Below are 19,524 nucleotides of genomic sequence, written 5' to 3' on the forward strand. Positions count from 1 at the left end.
AAATCTGCTGTAGTCTCAATAACTCAGTACATTTGTAACTTAGTTGGAAATTAAATTTGACTGTATAACAGTTAATGCACAATCTTATCAGAATTGCTCAATGAAATGCGATACCTTTTTTATCACCTTTAATATTACAAACCTCAGATCACAAATAGGTTATTTCGGACTTCCTGTCTTTGCTAAATGCATGACGTCACGCTTGAACCAATCCACGAGCAGCATGTGTTCTTTGCTTCCGTGTTCTAGGACTTGTCATGTTGTGATTGGTTAACGTCACCACTAATGTTTGAAAGTGGATGGAAATCAAGCTATACATCCTCACACACGATTATGTGTCGAGAGACATAACAATGAGATTAATCCACGCTATCCGTGTCCTCTTCAAATCATTCTGTGTACTGCTTTTGTGGTCAAATTCCGAGGGTAGAGAACCAGAGTACGACTATGTCACATGCGGTTCACTTGTAAAATTGCTGAACACGAGACACAACGTTCGTCTACATTCCCATGATGTCAAATACGGCTCAGGTAAATAACCAGTTCCAGTTGACCATTTTCTTTTAAGATCATGTTGTATTAAACGTTGTCTGAAGTGTTTGCAGATACAGAAAATATACCTCAGCAAGCTAGCTAGCAAAGTGGCTAGCTATGGATGTGTAGGCTATTTGAACTTCGTCTTAACCGGTTTGGCTAGTCTAGTAGAGTGCCATTTATTGCATTGCACACTTCATTTTGCAAACTAGATTTGAGCTCGGAACTGTAAGGTAAGGATGTGACGGATGTTCGAGGGGATTTGATGTTTCTTCTTCCTTTGTTTCTTAAATCCAACGTCAGAAGAAATGGCAAATACGTGACGTCTCAACCCCGAGTACACCTCTCAAATATCTAGTTTTGATCTGCCCTTGTAATGTTACAACCGCCCTGAATGCAAATCGTAGGCTCGTTTCCCAAGAGGGCCACAACTTCCGGGGCAGGTGCATTGTAGTCGTGCAGAAAGAACCGCATATCATGTCATTATTTTTATTGAGTGTAGTGTATTTTGAGACATTATAGGTCAGTGTTGTTTTTCTCCCGTAAAGAAATGTGTATGGTAGGTTCTGTAAACCAGTTATACATAACCAGATTGATCCTGAACACCGTTCATTTTTGCTTTGAGATCTTTACCCTGTTTAAAGTAGAGGTAACCCAGAATTGTTGATGGACTTGTCTTGGGTTATTTCCTTGTCTGTAGGCAGCGGGCAGCAGTCTGTGACAGGTGTGGAGAGTGCAGAGGATGCTAACAGTTACTGGAGGATCCGTGGCAGGCCTAATGGGACATGCCTACGAGGAACACCCATCAAATGTGGGCAGGCCATCCGCATCACCCACATGCAGACAGGACGCAACCTGCACTCTCACCACTTCAGCTCCCCACTGTCCAACAACCAGGTACAACACACACACTTTCTATGTTAATCCCATACTTCCCAATCCCAAAACAACACGTACACTTGAGCCTGGCACCTTCCCATGATAAACGCATGTTCTCTCGCCGTGTGTGGGGGTCCCCGGCGCCCGTCTCCAGGAGGTGAGTGCGTTCGGGGAGAACGGCGAGGGGGATGATCTGGACGTGTGGGCGGTCCAGTGCAGCGGGGAGGTGTGGGAGCGTGACGACACGGTGCGCTTCAAGCACACGGGCACCAGCGTGTACCTGAGCATCACGGGGGAGCAGTACGGACACCCCATCCGCGGGCAGCGGGAGGTGCACGCCATGGCAACGCCCAACCAGCACAACTACTGGCGCGTCATGGAGGGCGTGTTCATCCAGCCCAGCCAGGAGCCCGCGCGCCACGATGAGCTGTGATGACATCATCCCATGCGGCCCAATCAGTAAGGGAGGATGGGATGACAGGGGAACACGGCGGTTGTCAGCTGAACTAGAATGTGATGCAAGAGACACGTGATGAATGAGCAGCTCCTGCAGTGATTATGTTTAAACTCGTCTGGTTCGGTGCATTGGCTGGCAATGTGCAATGAGACGAATTGATGGACATTTTACACAAGTTTGAATTTTGTTAGTTTAGTACGTTGTTGCTTGATATTGTTCAAAACTCTTGAACACTTTTTTAAAACCTTACTTTTGCGCTTGCATAATGGTCAAATGTCATCAACAGTACTGTAGTGTTCCACTATTCACAGATAAAAACAAAAAAGCATTAGTATTGAGTGTTGCAGGAAATGTTTATTCTTCCATGGAGAGATCAACACCTGAGAGCAGTTCTGTCTTAAATCCAGACACACCCCTGATCCCACATCACTCCCTTATAAGAGCAACTACATCATTCCACGCCTGGATGAACACAGAACTGATGTCCCTGGACCACACGTTAACACCAACCCATTCTGATTGTTCCTCTATGCTTGTGTGTTTTCGCCTTGGGTTCTGAATTTTACATTAGGTTTTGTGTCACACCATGTTTGTTTTGGAGAGATCATTTGGTTTATTTGTATAAAGGAGGAAAGATCATTTATATTTTAAAATCTGTAGATGTTGTAGTTTTGCCCTCTGTGGTTCTTAAAGCATAAGTGGCACAGCCTTAGTTTGGAATAGTTAACTTCTTTCCATGAGATGGCACTTGCAGGTCATACTATTAAGAGCAACAGTCACTTAATAATCAGATCACACTTTAAACTTCCAAAATCCAAACACACACACACGCAATTTTGACTACAAAAAGGGCTTTCAAGCGTGGCACTTACAAATCGACGTCGGATTTATCAACTGATTGACTGGTATATATCGCAATTGTGTCCATATGGGGGGGGGGGGGGGTGTAACTGGAATTTGAACACGTGTTCTCTATATGTCTTCAATTATTAGCAAAATAATTGACATATGAAGGTTTTCTGGTATCTGGTTATTTTGAGACTTTTGAGCACAATAAATACTTGGGTTGTCGGTTATTTTCCTGTCGTATCGGTTGATTCATAAGTACATACACTGCTGTAACGTCGTTTATTTTTCATGTAAGATCGTTTTGTTTCCAACATAGTGAATTCACCTGTGAACTGGTGATGAAGTGTCCACTAGTGCCTTCTAGCGACTGAAAGTAGTAATACAGAACACTGCACCGTTGAAATCAAGACATCAACTTCACCCCAAGACTAATGCATTTGTGGCGACCTGAAGGTGTCAGCTATTGTATTACAGCTTAAATCCCCTATAGGCTCATCTCCTTAATCTCCACTATTGAGCATTTGGTTACAGCATAACCAAATGTGACGAAGTCTATATCCTAATGTAGCCGAATGCATGACAATACGTCTTCAGATCTAGGATAAAGGGAGGAGAAACTACTGAAGATAATTTAATCCAGTAACCAATATAAACATTACAATTAAAGTCAAATTAACACACCGGCCTATCCCAGACGTCATGTTACGTTCCTGCTCGGCTCATCTCAATCTCTACTGTTGAAAACTCACAACAGAAGAAAACTTAATTTACATCCAATGAACCAAAGGTGTTCTCCAAACGATTAGGCCTATATATGTTTCCAGATCAGGGATACAGATAGGAACGTGAACATGATGAATATTATTTACCAATTTAACCAATATCAAGGAACAAAAAGTAACACTTTGAATGTCAAATGGGTAGTAAATAAAAGTAAAGCGTGAGCATTATATCCTAGTCAATCGACGAATGGAATTGTTTTTAGTCCGACGTCTTCCACTTCGTTAATCGTGACGGAATAATCTGTTTTTGAAATGGCGGTTTGTTAAATTGTGGTGGGCAAATTTTTGAGTAGCCTACCCTGCTAATGTTGTTAATAATTATTGCAGACCTTTCTGGATAGATTAGTTTGTAAGCTATAATAATAATATTACTAAGCATATGCATAATTAACAGAATAGAATGTATTTAAAATGTATATAGTTGACATCATATTTAAACTAATTTAACAATTTTGTGATTTAACAAATGAAGGTGCAGTTAAAGCCACCTCAGCCCGCTCAGTTTGGGCGGCATTCTTCGTTTAAAAATTAAACAATTAACATAAAATTGAATGTTTACACACTATTAACTTTACTTAATCCATTCCTATTGCATAAACGATGGGTTTCAACCACTGTGGAATAGGGTATTATTTTAATGTTATGTTTTTATATTTTTGTATAGGCCTAATTTTATTTAAGCTTGTAGGCCTTTTCTTATTCTTAGATAGGCCTATTCGTCTTTACGTTTTTTTACGCTGTTATAAAATGAAAAATATAAATTAACGTTTTCTAAGAATGCTTTATTTAGCCTTCATTTCAAAGCTTTAACTGATTGACTCATCCCAGTAGCCTATATTATATGTAGAGTATTTTCTAGGTAGGATATAAAACTGTGCAGTCTTGCAGTAAGGTTGACAACCTGTAGACTATTACCATTAGGCTGCAGGAGTCAAAAGTTTCTGAAGAACTACTAATATAGGCGTGTAGGCTATGCTACTTCAGCACACCCGATTCTAATAATTAGCTGTTTGATCAGGTTATTTGCAACTGGGTTTTGTACAAAAAGGTAGGCCTAGCTGTCCAGGAAGGTTGAAGACCCTTGCAATAGTGTCTCCAAAATCGGTCGTTTCTGGCACTGGCATTTACGCATATAATCCGAAAGATGGCGACAACCCCCAGCGAACGGTCCACCCATGGACCAGTGAGGCTGAATGTGTCTGCATCCCTGCCTTGCTACTATAGCCTACGGAAGGCCTACAAGTCCTGTTAATATTTAATAGGCCTGTTTCAAGCGCGTTGTGTTTTGGACATTTACACAAACACAATTGTTAATTTAATTTAGCATGATTGTTCAAACGGCAACATGGTTGTGAGATTGCAGGTACCCTAAACCCTTGACTAAATCACATTTCACTACGGCTTTTTGTCCCCGTCATCAGATAGACAGGCTATACATTAACAGTCGGTATGGATCTACTCTTGCAGGCTGTTCACGTAGGCTACAGGCTGTGCATGTATAGGTTACATACAAATCGAAAGCGTTTTATAATTATTATGGTTTGTTTGTGCTGTAATGTAGCCTACGTGCTACGTTTTTATTTGGTGATGAAAAGGTTTTGTTAGCGTGCATTGTCAAATGAGGCTATTCGAGATAAAGATCGGCTGCCATGGTTACTTGTTTAACAAAGGGGGGGGGGGGATGTTTTTTGATTGCATTTAACTGTATAACTCGAGACAACTCATCATTTCGGCAGACATCTTCCCTCAGTAGCCTATGTCTGCGCTTCGTCCATTTATTGTATATAGCGGGACAAGTAAACCCTTACTTCTCAGAGTGAGAATTGGTGGAAATGCGTGGGAAATAAAAAGTGTTGCGTGAGAAATTGTCGAAATGCGTGAGTCTCACGGCGAATGCGTGACACTTGGGAGCCCTGCCTTGTGCATGTGCTTGTCATCTCAGAGAATGAGAGGAATGCATTTTACCGTATTGGTCTAAAACAGCAAAATAACCGAAGCCAAGCGTCCAAAGATCCTCATGACGCCTGACACACAAGTAGGCCAAGCCTATAAACAAAACCTTGTTGATCCATGCGTTAATGTAGCATGATCAATCAAAACAAAAACATTAAATTGTGTAGGCCTAGGTTTTTGTATTTAATAGCCTACTTCTTTCAAAATGTATCCTTTCTTCCATAAATGGCGATAGGGCCCTTTTGAAAGGTCCAACATTTCCACTTCTATCAACTGACCAGTCATATCTTAAAACCATCAGGTCAAGGAAAGCAAACATTGGGTTTGTCTAGGTCCATATGCTGGGGCTAGCTGTTAGCGGTTGTGTGTGTGTGTGTTTGAGGGCCACTGTCGCCACCTCGTCATCACACAGTATGAGCAAATGGTGACGTAGGGGGATGAATGGGGGACTTGCATAAAACAGAGTGGCAGCAGCGTTTGTAGCGCCGCGTGAAAGCGGAAAGGAAATGTAAATGCTGCTACTGGGACCACCCACGAGGAGGCACCAAGTCTGAATAGGAAGTCTGGGAGCGGAAGGGATTTTTAAATTAACTTGCGTTTTAATATCCAGTTTTATTAGTTGTTTTAACACTATCGTAAGGTGAATGATGTCTTTCTAACATAAGGGTAGTAGGTACATCAATGAAACTGGACCGGTTTATAGAGCACTGAAATGAATGTAGGCTATTTTTTTGTTCGGAATCTATTACTCAGATGGTAGGCCTAAAATCAGTCAGATGCATTAACTTCACAGACAACACAAACTGGGTACACAAATAATATTGTAAAAACGATTTTAATCACCACCTACGAGCATACCTGATAAGTTCAAAATTGTTGGTTCAACTTGAGCACTTCGCCTTAGTGGCTAAAACCGTCTTCTGAGATTGATGTCATTTGTGAAGTTTATGGGGACCGTTAAAATCAAACTCTAGATTTCTTTCTAACACAAACAAAATCACGTATTTCTATTAATAAAAGCTCTCAATTCAAAACAAGCATTCATTAACAGTTTTCAAATAAATCGAGCCCAAACGGAAATATTTAGCAGAAAAAAAAACGTTTTATTTGTCACCCACAGGATATCACTTAACACATTGCATCACACAGATTTGGTACCTGTACACTGTTTATGTATTTCCTCAGGAGGGGAAAGCTCTGTCTGCTCTCAGTTCCTGCGTCTGCGGTGAACTATCCCAGCTGACTGATGCCCTTTCATTATTGCACTGCTAGCTGCAGCTTCCACAGTAGTGCAACAGGGAAAGAGTGCCAGGCAGAGAGCATCCGGTTCTCTGAGGGAAGGTTCTCTAGGCCCCCGTCCTGAAGGCCCCCAGCCTCCAGGCCCCCAGCCTCCAGGCCCCCAGCCTCCAGGCCCCCAGCCTCCAGGCCCCCAGCCTCCAGGCCTCCAGGCCCCCAGCCTCCAGGCCCCCAGCCTCCAGGCCCCCAGCCTCCAGGCCCCCAGCCTCCAGGCCCCCAGCCTCCAGGCCCCCAGCCTCCAGGCCCCCACCCTGCCCCCCCAGAGCTGCACCCCAGCAGGCAGGACAGCAGCAGCGCAGCAGCTGTCAGGCTTACAGAGACCCTTGCACTGCAACCAACACAGTCTCAATGGCTGAAATCAATTCTCCATTTAGGATGTTGTGAATGTGATATTACAGAGCAGGGGTGGAGGAGTGGTGGGGGTATAGCTCTAATTTAATAGATGCTGCATTTTCTTACATTGATAGAATGATCCTGATTCCTGCCCACACAACCTCAAGGCCCATAGCTCACTGCCACCATATCAACTAGATGTGGCACCTCAAACTACTTAAAATTACATTTAATCACTAAATGATGTAGACACAATCCCCTCCTCTATCTATGACAGTATATACACAATAATCTGAAACAGATTTTACACTTGCTTAATGACCATACATTCCTATGATTAGGCAACTATATGGTTCCGAATTAATGTGATTTTTTACACATGCTTAATAACAATTGGGTATGGCAATAAATGAGTTCTATTGAAACTTACAATATACAACTCTTCCTGAAGGTTTTTAAATTTAAAATACTCTTTGTCAGAAGTATACTTAGAATAATTTCCATCATTACGAACTCTTATAGTAAAATACATTTCACATAGACAAAAAATAGTTCAAGACCAACAACACAATGAACAAGTTAATTGACACAATGTAACGCAGGTCCTTGTAGATTTGTGAGATGCACTGGAATAACCTTCCATGAACAATTCATATTTTTCATTTGATTGTCTTTCACTGCTTTTTGATAAAGCTTCTAATGAATTATTTCACAGGGTTTCCATGTTTAGTATACATGGTGCTGGTGTGGCGATGTGTCAGCTTAACTCACACTGCATCATCATGCATCTGGTTTTCTTTATAAAAACACAGAGCAAGACTACAACAAACTTATGGCCTGCAAAAGTTGTTAAGTCTTTGCTTTTAAATTAAATACTTAATTAAACAACCTTCAAAAACAACTAACAATAACTCAATACCAGGAAAACAAGGCAGGAGCCGCCCAGAGGACCTTCCCTGAAGTCGAGACCCTATAAGCAATATTGCACTGCTCTGTTAACACTCAAAGCAGAGGCAATATTGATAGGGTCACGTCTGCAAGGCATCAAATGTGTATATGATGGTATGAGCACCACACCAGCAGCCTCGAGGACAAGCAGGAGACTAACATGGCGACCAACGTAGAGGTGAATATTAAGGCACACAACATACCTGCGGATTTTGAGAAAAGAATGTCCAATTAGACGGGCCGTCTCCTGCGAGGGCTGCGAGGGCTCTGGTCACGTGGCAGGGTTGCTGACGTCGTGTGAATTCCAAACTCTCAGCAGCTCTGGGCACACAGGGCTCTGAGTATCCCAGTTCAAACATTTGTTCTGTTTTCTGTCTTCTCTGTTTATCAATCCTCTGTTTTCTTCTTCCTGATTTCTTAAAGCACCCATCAGATAGCAGTTCCACCACCGGCTGTGTGTTATCGCTAACACAACCTCCAGTTTCAGAACACAGAACACCTAATCACAGCTGACAAGTGACAGCTTATCCGACATTTCTGAGAAAACATGTAAAGACCGAAATCAATAGACCTACTAGCTTTCATACGACGCCGAGCATACAGCCTGGCAGAAGTGTCCCGTCCTCCTGTTTAACACTTGTAAAAACGCAATGAGTCCCACTCAGGCACAAACCAATCAACCACCATTCCTGCTTCTTGCCTGTCAAATTCTACAGTCAACCACATTGTCTTATTTAAAAAGATTTCTGTTTGATCCTGTCTGGACTATTAATATCCAGCAGTCGTATGTCGTACTGAACACGCTTGGTGCACATGGTTTCCTGAGAGGGAGGGAGGGAGAGAGACAGAGGGAGGGAGAAAGACGGAGGCAGGGAGGGAGAGAGGGAGGGGGGGGGGAGAGAGAGAGGGAGAAAAGGAGGGGGATGCATTTATTCAAAATTGAGCTTTTCAAAATCTCAAATTTAAAGAAATGGATATTATAACAAACAATTTTAGTTTCAGTTTATAACCACTTAGTATCCACCTAAATAATCAAGCACACTTGTCAATTGCAGCCAAACAGGCATAGCAAAACCCAAATATTTAAAGCCTACGTGGGTAAGAAGTGACTTAAAGCTGCTGTAGGTTTACAATAATTCACCTTATCTGGCCTATTAAATCAATCAGAACAGACGAGCCACAGAATAGCGATAGAGGTTTTCAATGCAGTGTTTCTGAGGGACATTCGAGCTGAAAATCCATAGTCTTCACGTTGTTTCCATTTATCAAGAATAAGGAAACGTACCACCAGCCTCTAGGGTCATTTTAAACAGAAACAGCTTCCAATGAGGCACTATTATTTTCAGTGGCAGAAACAGTGAACTTTGACCCCCATTAAAACCATAGACTTTGGAGACCACAGATGTGAGAAATTCCGCAGTGCCTTTTTTCTTAGAATTTCGAAGGGGCCCCAGCAATGTTCCGAAAACATCCAGTCTCTGATTCAAGGCAACATAGACCTATCCTAGAGTTTCTTTTTGTTTTATGCTCCTGTTTGAGGATACTCTAATCACGTCACTGAAATATAGTTGTTTTTCCATAATGTCAGACCAACTGATACATTGTCCAGTAAGAAAAACAACAAATAATCCTTAGAACAATCATTAGCATTGCTCCTAAATGGATTTCTAGGATGTGATAAACACCACCACTGGCTGGAGTGGTCAAGGGAAAGCAGTTCCAGGTCTATTCAGTTACATCCAATTGGCTTCATGACTTAAATATCATATATTCTGGTATTTGCCTGCCAGCATTCATGCAAGGACAAGCTCCTACTTGCAGTTTTTATAGTGGACTCCTGGAAAACAGACTACAAATATTTTACCCGCCCTAAACTCCCGCCCTAATAATCCTTCACGTTCTACCGGTAACATCAACCCAGTGGCCGTGTCAACAAAACCTGGCCTAGGGCCGAACGGCTGCAGCCAGCCAGCCAGCCAGCCAGCCAGCCTGTGATCCAGGGCTACATCAACACCAGCACAGACACATCTGACTCACTGACAAATCTACATGCAGTAGTCTATCAACTGCACACTCATGATCGTACCCAAGGATCTCACCCTATTTTGCACATAAACTCATGGCGCCATATTGTAAACAACACTGAGTAAGGAGTGAGCGTATACATAGGGAATTGGGCTGCCTAGAGCGTTCGTCACACACACACACTAACACACACATACACACACACTAACACAAACGAACACACACACAAACTCCCACACAAACACACACACACGAACACACACACAGGCAACTAACCCCTCTGGCCACAGCAAGCAGCAGTCTACAGCAGGGATGAAACGTATCCCAAGGAGGTTCCCCTCCTCCCTGTTCCAGAGCAGGACCTGCCCTCTGCATTCCTCAGAGGACACCCCCTCCCCCATGTGACCTGCCACTAACATGGAGCCCCTTCCCCACCCACACTGCTGAGGCTTACAAGCAGAGGATGGGATCCGCGGGGAAGAAAAATTAGGTAGTACTTTAAAAAAAATTATATATATGCTTTTTTTTTTTTTTTTACAAAGTTCGAGAGAGACAAAAACGAATAGCCGGAAAATTCTTTGATTTATGTCATACCCGTAACTGCAACAAAACAGTGTTATTGGTCAACTGAAAAATGGCAGAATCAGTTCTTCTTCTGTTACCATCCTTGTGGGAAGTTGTTTTAGTGCATAAATAACAATATCTTTTGTGACAACATGACTGTTTCTTCACTGGTACTTTTTGGTGGGCCTATTTGTCCATGTTCCAACATAAATAGCCAACAGCAGACATTTTGACAAATATTTGTTTCATGATTAATTGAGTATGAAATTATTTTAGTATACCAATCCCATTTGTGGACATATAACGTCTTAAATTGTAGCCTATAACTTCAATTTGTTCTATTGATTTGAGTATCAGTCAAATCAGTTTGGGCCTAGCCTAATATGCCTGCAAAACTGTTATTTTATATTTAGTTCTACAGAGAATTTACTAGGCTTTTAGGTCTAGGTAATAACAGGTAGTTCCTTTATTTGCTGTGAATCTGCCATTTCTAGCACAACTGTGGTAAACAACGATGTCCTTTTTCTAGGAAAGTACATTTTAGCTTGCCTAAATCTAACCCCTTACCAATACAAGAAAGCACCACGAGGCTCAGTGGTTTGGGTTAAACCAATGTGTATATTACACTATTTTCAAAACGTGTGAAAAGTTGTGAAACTGACTTCAAAGCATTGTTTGAATGTTACTTTATCTGACACGTGGTTTCCAATGCAAACGAAGACGACCTCTGAAGTTCTGTCGAACAAAATGTTCTTTTTTTGGAGGCGTGGTCAATAGAGGCCCTATCTACTACAGTAAAAAAAAAAGAAGAAGCAAGTTTGGTTGAAAACAAGTCCATTGACTGATTTTACAGCACGGTGTTGGTGTCATGGGAGTAGCTATGCAAAGTGTAGAATAGGCTAGATTCACAACGCAGGCGGAAGCATTAAGATAGAAACATCAGTAAACTTATGACATTTGGCTGGATTTGTGCCTGAGTTTCGATACGTTAAGCAGGCTGGTCTCGGAGGCGGGAGACGTGTTCAACACAAGAGGCCCACAGCAGAACCGTGCAAACGCTCCATACACCCCTTCGTCCATACGTGACAGCATCCGCCTCCAGCGAGGCTCTGGCGAAGGCCGAATGCTATGACAATACTATTGCACTGCTTCAGCGGATGGAACAGTAGTGCAACATCGTCAAAGCAGCTGACCTCTGCTCACGGCTAACCGGAGTGCTCGCATACACAACCACACAACCACACACACACTCATTCACGCGCGCACACCAGACACACATAACAAACACAAATTTCTCCAGAAAAAAGTCCCACTTCATTGTGTCACAATGGCCAAAAGGCAACATATTATGTAGGCCTAATTCAACAAAGAGGACATGATATATAGGCCTACTTTCATTTTTAAACTAAATCCGTTAACAGTTTTTAATCTAAATGTCGAACTAGGTCTAAACACGACCTATGGAGGGTTGAACCTTCCTCCTTCCACATTTAGATGCATAAATTACTTGATAATTATATTTCTACATATGTTTCATGTATATCGGCCCAATGCATCGTTAAAGGCTGTCACAATTAACCGTATAACACACAATCAACTTGGTTTTTCTTTCCTTTATGTGATAACCTAATTTGTGTAAGCGGAGATAAGGTGTCGTATCCATCCAGAAGAGAGGAGTTCAGGAAGTTGGGGGTGGAGGGTGAAGATTAAGGGTGGGGGTCTTTTATGTCAACCAATGCCCTTTTAATATTGCACTGCTCATCTGATTTCACAGTAGTACAACAGAAAAAGGGCTTTGGACAACAACATTTATGCGGTCTCGTTAAATCCATTGAATATATTTCCAAATCCCTGAATGCAGGCCGTCAACTATATTAACAGTCCTAACACATTTTGACAGTATGGGATTACTGCCTATATGCTACCTTTAATTTGCTAGAATTTAAATTTCACACGTACAATTGCACGTGTCATCTAACACTGCCATCTTAGTTTTGATTTGATTTTAATAGCCGGTTATGGGCCTTTGGCGAACATCTGACACAATGTATGAAAATAACACCTACTCGTTGAAAAAGAAGGAATGGAAACGAAAGGTCGAAAATAATCATATTTAGGGCAGTGTGTGCTTGAATTTGTTGAGAAAGCGCGTCGAATAGTTGAAGTCTGATATGTTGCAAATAGACGTTTAACCTGTTAATCATCTTATCTTCAATTGTCTACTTTAGTCACATTGTTCCGAAATGGACCAATACATTAAACAGGAATGCAGCTAACTATACAATTCCAAGCAACGTACATAAAACGTCAAAAAGCGAAGAAAAAATATATAGCCTATTTTTTCTAAATAAAAGTTGAAACAATTTTTATGTTTGAGTCAGGTAAAAACTGCAAACACCAGACATAGGAAATGAGGGAGGGGTCAGCATATGCTATGTGGGGCAAAGAGCACATTCCGCGATACAATACCAGAAACCTTCATTTAATACGTACTATTCTTGTCCCCTTGGCCAAAGTGGCAATTTGAAACCCTCCTCGTTTTATAGAGGAAGGGGCGGGGGCGGGTTGTTATTTCCAATGTTCAGATGAGGTTTGAATCACACAAAAACGTCGCCGCCAAAGTGAACCTTCAGAGTTGCAGAACTTATATTTAGGTTCAAGACATTTTGTAATCAATTCACACTTCAGACTGTGTCTACATGTAAACTCTTTGTAACCTTCCATTAAAATAATTAGCCGCACGTTGACTTCAGACCGTGGACCACCAACAATTTCTAAGTCCTTTAGAGGCGTAATTACATCCACCTCATGAATAAGTACAGCAAACTGTTTTGAGACAATTTTCCAATTTCAGGGGTTGCAATAAGCTAATCACCTACAGCATTACCGTGTCAATAACTCCAAATCAACTATTTGGATACCGTGACTGTATAATGCATTTAGGGGCTGAAAAACGGACTCCTGCCAACTTACAGACAATCTTTGTCTAATAAGAAGACATCCACCAAAAAGGCCCAACAGGAATAGTTTTAATTCGTGTAAAAAAAGGCAACATTTCATTCGAAAATGGGAATCTTCTGCCCCGCCAGCCTTCAACAGAGGCTACACGGGGCTTTCAATGAACAGTTATATCTTAGTGTTGTAAGAATACATAGGTACAAGAATGAACCTCATACTTGACATAACCCTTACACGTCAATAGTCATGACCACCTCTGCGTTCACACATAATGCATGTACATTCACTTGTCAATCACACCCCTTTCTCTGCCCCTGTATCACAGCGCGGGCCAACACACACACACACACACACACACAAAATATTTTAAACTACTTCAGCCGAGTGCGTACCCCTCCCTATCCTGAATACCCGAACCAACATCCCGGTATCGCCGCGAGCTCCCGCCATTTCCCCCACTCACAAGGATGCTACTCACACGGAGATGAGCTCCTCAGTTCATGAATGGTACCTGGCCATGGGAGGGACAATCCTTGGAAGACAGAAAAGGAGAACGAGAAAATGAGCAAAAGTTGTTTATGTGATAGCAGGTAAATGTTCTGCATTTATCCGGCGTATTCCCCAAACGAACATCCATTGCAGCGTTAAGTTGTTCCACCAAGCATGGCAGGCTGTCGCATGCATTGTCTCCAAAATAGAAATTGCATTTCGTCCATGGCCAACCCTCACGGCCTCCAAGCTCTGGACTCCATCTTTGACTAGTTGACATTCAGCTCTTGCTGAGGCAAATTCCTTATTTGCATGCCAGTTTCCAATTGGCCCGTTTCTGCGCTAGTCTTTGCCGCGTGACGAGCCATTGGTTGAATCTATCGGTCTTTAACTATCTTATCACCTCTAGGATTGGTCGCGTACCAAGGAACGTCACCGTATAGTTTTCTTTTAACAATGAATCTACATTCTGTCTTCCATTCACAAATTTCTGATTACTCGCGTGGAGGTTGCGAGATAGTCATTTAACTTCTCTATTAAACTTTGCCAGAAAAGCTATTCTCTACTACTCTATATCCCCTGGATTTGTGCGTTTGTGTAAATCCACATATATTGTATTCGATCTACAGAATAGCCTACAAGGAGAGAAATTATCTATGAATTTACTGTTCCATGGGATAGAACATAAATTAATGTAATCACTTCCTGACCTCCAAACCATCAGAAGTGAGCATGCACATTTGTACTCCGTGTAATTAGCACAAGATATAGCCTATCTATGTATCCACGTACGCACGACAAATTCAATGTTATTAATACACCAATACATAGGCTACACATATTTCAGACTTCACCAGAAAACGGTGCGGGCAAGGCTGGGAGACCTTTTCAGCATTCGCCTATACTAGTGTCATGGTAACCCTGGTAACCAGTTTGTTAGGCTAAACAAATGCCCTGACAATGGACGTTTTTTCGTATATGCAACTCATGTAGCTGGGGTAGGGTAGCAGGGGTGGAGAGCTGGGGTAGGGTAGCAGGGGTGGAGAGCTGGGGTAGGGTAGCAGGGGTGGAGAGCTGGGGTAGGGTAGCAGGGGTGGAGAGCTGGGGTAGGGTAGCAGGGGTGGAGAGCTGGGTTAGGGTAGCAGGGGTACAGAGCTGGGGTAGGGTAGCAGGGGTGGAGAGCTGGGGTAGGGTAGCAGGGGTACAGAGCTGGGGTAGGGTAGCAGGGGTACAGAGCTGGGGTAGGGTAGCAGGGGTACAGAGCTGGGGTAGGGGACTGGCGTGATGAAGGCGCTTTGGTTTACGCTCAGAGTAGGGCAGCGGGCTGTGAAATCTGGCATTCCTGACCAATGGTGCTGAACTAATGGCATTGTCCAGCGGAAAAGAACCCGCCTTTCGCTACCACACTCCCCCCTCCCGGTTCTGCGGGGACCTGATTGTGCAGCTAATCGGCGGAGAACGTTTGATGTCGGGCAGAATAAATTCCGAAAACTGCGAGAGGAGCGAAAGAGGGGACACTTCTATCTGCGCCTTCGGTATCTCTCCCGCTCTCCCACTGACTTTCATACAAAAACTTGCTTCCGAGCTCACCCTCTCCTCTAAATACAGATTAAACCAGCCTGTTATGTGTTTGAAACGCTATGTAAGGAATGTTCGTCTGTGTGCACGCGCACGGGATAGGAGTTTGAACGGGCGCGCGTGAGCAGCCTGTGTGGCTGAAGTGTAGAACGGGGGCGGGGCAGAAGGAATAAATCACAGAGCGAGGTATGTGGGACAGAGGAAGGTGGTGTAAATGCCCATATTTAGTCATGAGGCCCCCGGTCTAATTCTGTTGATATGCTATATCATCACCATTTGTCAACTCCACCAAAGATGTAATCATAGGCTTACTTGCTTTGCTGTTCACATAACGAAGCGTTGTTTTTACAGGTTACAAAACACATTCTACTTAGGAAGAAACAGCTCCTGAAAGTAAGGCGTGTCAAGAGACTAGAAACTTGTTTGCCGAAGTTAATATATAGTATAAGTACTTGTGCAATCGCATACCGGTAAATGACAGACGTTGCAAGCAGGGCCTTACTCTGAATATAATTCAATATGAATTAAAAATCACCTGAGCTTTCTCTAATAAACTGATGGAAACGAGATGACAGCTTAATAAAGTAATCAAATGAAAAAAAGCGTCCAGAGGGTCGACTTCAAACCAAACGGGATCAAGCAATCACACTTGACTCTGAATGAATGCCCAGCCTGTGTTGTCACTTCCTCACTGCATGACGCTGCAGGAAGTTATGAATTAAAGGATTTGGGGAGTCTTTATTAGGTTACAGCTCATTAATAACCAAATAAAAACTAATAGATTCCGAGGGACATACTAAGACAAATAAAAAATGAAATAACAAATACATGTTTTTGAAAAATTATTATATCAGCAATAACTATTTATACACAGCATAAATACATTTGACGTTAATCAGTGATAGATTTATGTTAGTTTATTTGCAATGTGATTACACTGGAAGTGTTTTCGTATTCTCCGTTGTTAGCTAAGAGTAATATGAATAACTGTGGTTAGAAAATCTTTGGAAAGCTAAGCAAAGTAAACCAACTGTCCATCACACACACACAGCCATCCATTCTGTGGGCTCTGGTCAGAGTGTTGGTGGGCCAAGGCCGGGCTGTCAGCAGGCTAGGGCTCTGGTCCTGGCTCACAGCCCAGAGTCCCACCTGCTCCCAGGGAACATTTGACCTCAGATACATGCATTTGTATTCAGCTGAGGATTTGGGATTCACAAGCATTACTCCTGTTTGTAGCGCAGAGTGTCATATGTAGGCCCATATGTATTTGTCGTTGTGTGATGTTAGTTTTGAAACAAACCTGTCCTACAAGCTCTGAACGAGTCTCTCTTAGTGTGGTCAAAATCAACAATGTTGGCGTCATTGTGTCAATCAGGTGTCAACTTGTCAAACTGTTCTTTTAAGCCAATGAGAACCGAAAGAATGTTGACAAAACATTTCTGTTGGTCTTTCCTTTGCCCCCACGCCGGTCACCTGACCAGCCACATGCTAACATGTGACACACCTCTGGCAGATGTGTGCCCACACACACACACACACACACAGTCAGACACACACATGTGCACAGACACACTTCACTTACACACTCTCCCCCAGGTTGGGTTTAAGACTCACACATGACTGACCCCTAAAGTCTTCATTTCTGTTAGTTTTATGATGCATTAAGCCCTTGTTTACATGGTCTATAATAGGTGTGCAAGCCACACTGTAAACAGCAGTGAACTGACCCACAGGAAGGTATAAAGCACACACACACATCCTATAGACACACACCCTACACACATACTAACACTATCTGAAGGGTCTCCATGTGTGTAAAGTGTGTTATTGTCAAAGGAGTCAGAAACCAGATAAAACTCTTAATCTGAAGACGGTTTGACATGGTAGAAATACTCTTGCCTTACACATTACATCATTTCGGTAAATCTGACCAATCACTAAGAGCTGCGGTTTGTTTTGTACACATGCATGGGAGGTGTGTGCTATATACACACACATACACATCACACACAAACCTTTCCTTTTGCCTCCTCCTCTTCCTCCCCCTGTCTCAACTCTGCTAGCATCATCTGCCTGCTCTTCATATAACACTGTATCACAAAGAAAGAAACTGAGTCGATTCTAAAATAATTACGTCACCCCCCCTCCCTCCCCCTCCCCCCTCCAGTTACCCTCATGTCTTTGTACCCTTCTTCCCTAGAGAAGGCCCTCCTCCCCCAAACTAGCCCTCACTCTCCTCCTCCCAAAAATGACCTTTGACCCCCAAGGGGTCAGCAACCGTAGAATACCCAGATGTCACCGCGTGGAATGCTGGGTGGCTCAGGTTACCCTGGGCAACGTGGCGCCAGAGAGAGAGAGGGAGGGGGGGAGAGAGACAGAGAGGGAGAGGGGGAACAAGAGAGTGAGAGAGAAAAAGTGGAAGAGAGAGGGAGAGAGATTGTGTTAGAATGGAGCATACCTGAAATCCAGCCTTCCAACTAAAGCTACTGGTTTACTTGCTTATAAGCAGCCTTTTGTAATAGTATAAACTTTAAATGCAAAAATGTTTGTTGTGGAAACACAAAACAATTACATGTGTTATGTTGATATTTCCTCCTTGTATACTTGTAAAATTATTTGCGTCAATTGCACTTAATTTACAGTGTCCTAATATTCCATAATATTTCAATCAGAACATGCCCAGAGGGTTGCAATAATGTGTTTTTATAATGGCATTATGGTTTACCTTGTTTGTCAGTGGGCGTGATTGTGAAATCATAATGGTACTGTCCAATGTGGTGTCTCAATGCTTGTCTGTGATGACTATAGTAGGTGGAACGATTCCTGGCTGCCAGCTTAGTTTTGGTGTCATGTTGGTTATTTGTGATGTCATAGTGGTATTCTTTGGCATAACACTGACATCACACTGCTAGAGTCTTCCTGTGAGATGTCAAAAAGCTGTTATGCTATAGTTTCACATGGGTCTGCTATATCATAACGATATTGCATTTATGTCAATTGAATATTATTCTGTGGTTGTTTGTTTTAATTAAAGATCACTGTGACATTGGTTTTCAATCAGATTTTCTGTGATGTTACAAATCGTTTAAACTTTTCTAATAAAACGACACGGATAAAAGCATCTGCTAAAAGAAGAACAATTTAAATGTAAAACTTTATGAAACACAAACAAAGATCAAAACAAACTGTTAAGCAGCCTCATCCTGACCCCCCCCAGCAGCCTCATCCTGATCCCCCCCAGCAGCCTCATCCTGAACCCCCCCAGCAGCCTCACCTGACCCCCCCCCCCAGCAGCCTCATCCTGACCCCCCCCAGCAGCCTCATCCTGACCCCCCCCCCAGCAGCCTCATCCTGATCCCCCCCAGCAGCCTCATCCTGACCCCCCCCAGCAGCCTCATCCTGATCCCCCCCAGCAGCCTCACCTGACCCCCCCCCCAGCAGCCTCATCCTGACCCCCCCCAGCAGCCTCATCCTGACCCCCCCCCCAGCAGCCTCATCCTGATCCCCCCCAGCAGCCTCATCCTGACCCCCCCCAGCAACCTCATCCTGATCCCCCCAGCAGCCTCATCCTGACCCCCCCTAGCAGCCTCATCCTGACCCCCCCCAGCAGCCTCATCCTGACCCCCCCTAGCAGCCTCATCCTGATCCCCCCTAGCAGCCCCATCCTGACCCCCCCAGCAGCCTCATCCTGACCCCCCCCCAGCAGCCTCATCCTGACCCCCCCCCCTAGCAGCCTCATCCTGACCCCCCCAGCAGCCTCATCCTGACCCCCCAGCAGCCTCATCCTGACCCCCCCCAGCAGCCTCATCCTGACCCCCCCCCCTAGCAGCCTCATCCTGACCCCCCCCCAGCAGCCTCATCTCGGCTCAGCCTGCAGCT

At 43.4% G+C, this 19,524-nt stretch overlaps 1 protein-coding gene and 1 long non-coding RNA gene across 2 annotated transcripts; one reads left to right on the plus strand and one right to left on the minus strand.

Moving 5' to 3' along the window:
* The first annotated feature begins 269 nt into the window (after positions 1-269).
* sdf2l1 (stromal cell-derived factor 2-like 1) lies at positions 270-2,946 on the plus strand. Its single transcript, XM_084694554.1, has 3 exons — positions 270-531; positions 1,235-1,431; positions 1,568-2,946. The coding sequence occupies exons 1-3, from the start codon at positions 300-302 to the stop codon at positions 1,844-1,846; spliced, it is 708 nt and encodes a 235-aa protein (XP_084550680.1). The 5' UTR covers positions 270-299; the 3' UTR covers positions 1,847-2,946.
* Positions 2,947-16,779: 13,833 nt separating this feature from the next.
* LOC146220153 (uncharacterized) lies at positions 16,780-18,465 on the minus strand. The gene is made up of 3 exons (XR_014751072.1): positions 18,218-18,465; positions 17,899-17,974; positions 16,780-17,735 (listed from the first exon to the last, which is right to left on the minus strand). It is a non-coding gene; the product is annotated as an uncharacterized LOC146220153 (long non-coding RNA).
* Positions 18,466-19,524: the final 1,059 nt, after the last annotated feature.

The sequence above is a fragment of the Hypomesus nipponensis genome, chromosome 28, assembly GCF_054491055.1.
Source record: "Hypomesus nipponensis isolate SF chromosome 28, ASM5449105v1, whole genome shotgun sequence".
Lineage (NCBI taxonomy): Eukaryota > Metazoa > Chordata > Actinopteri > Osmeriformes > Osmeridae > Hypomesus > Hypomesus nipponensis.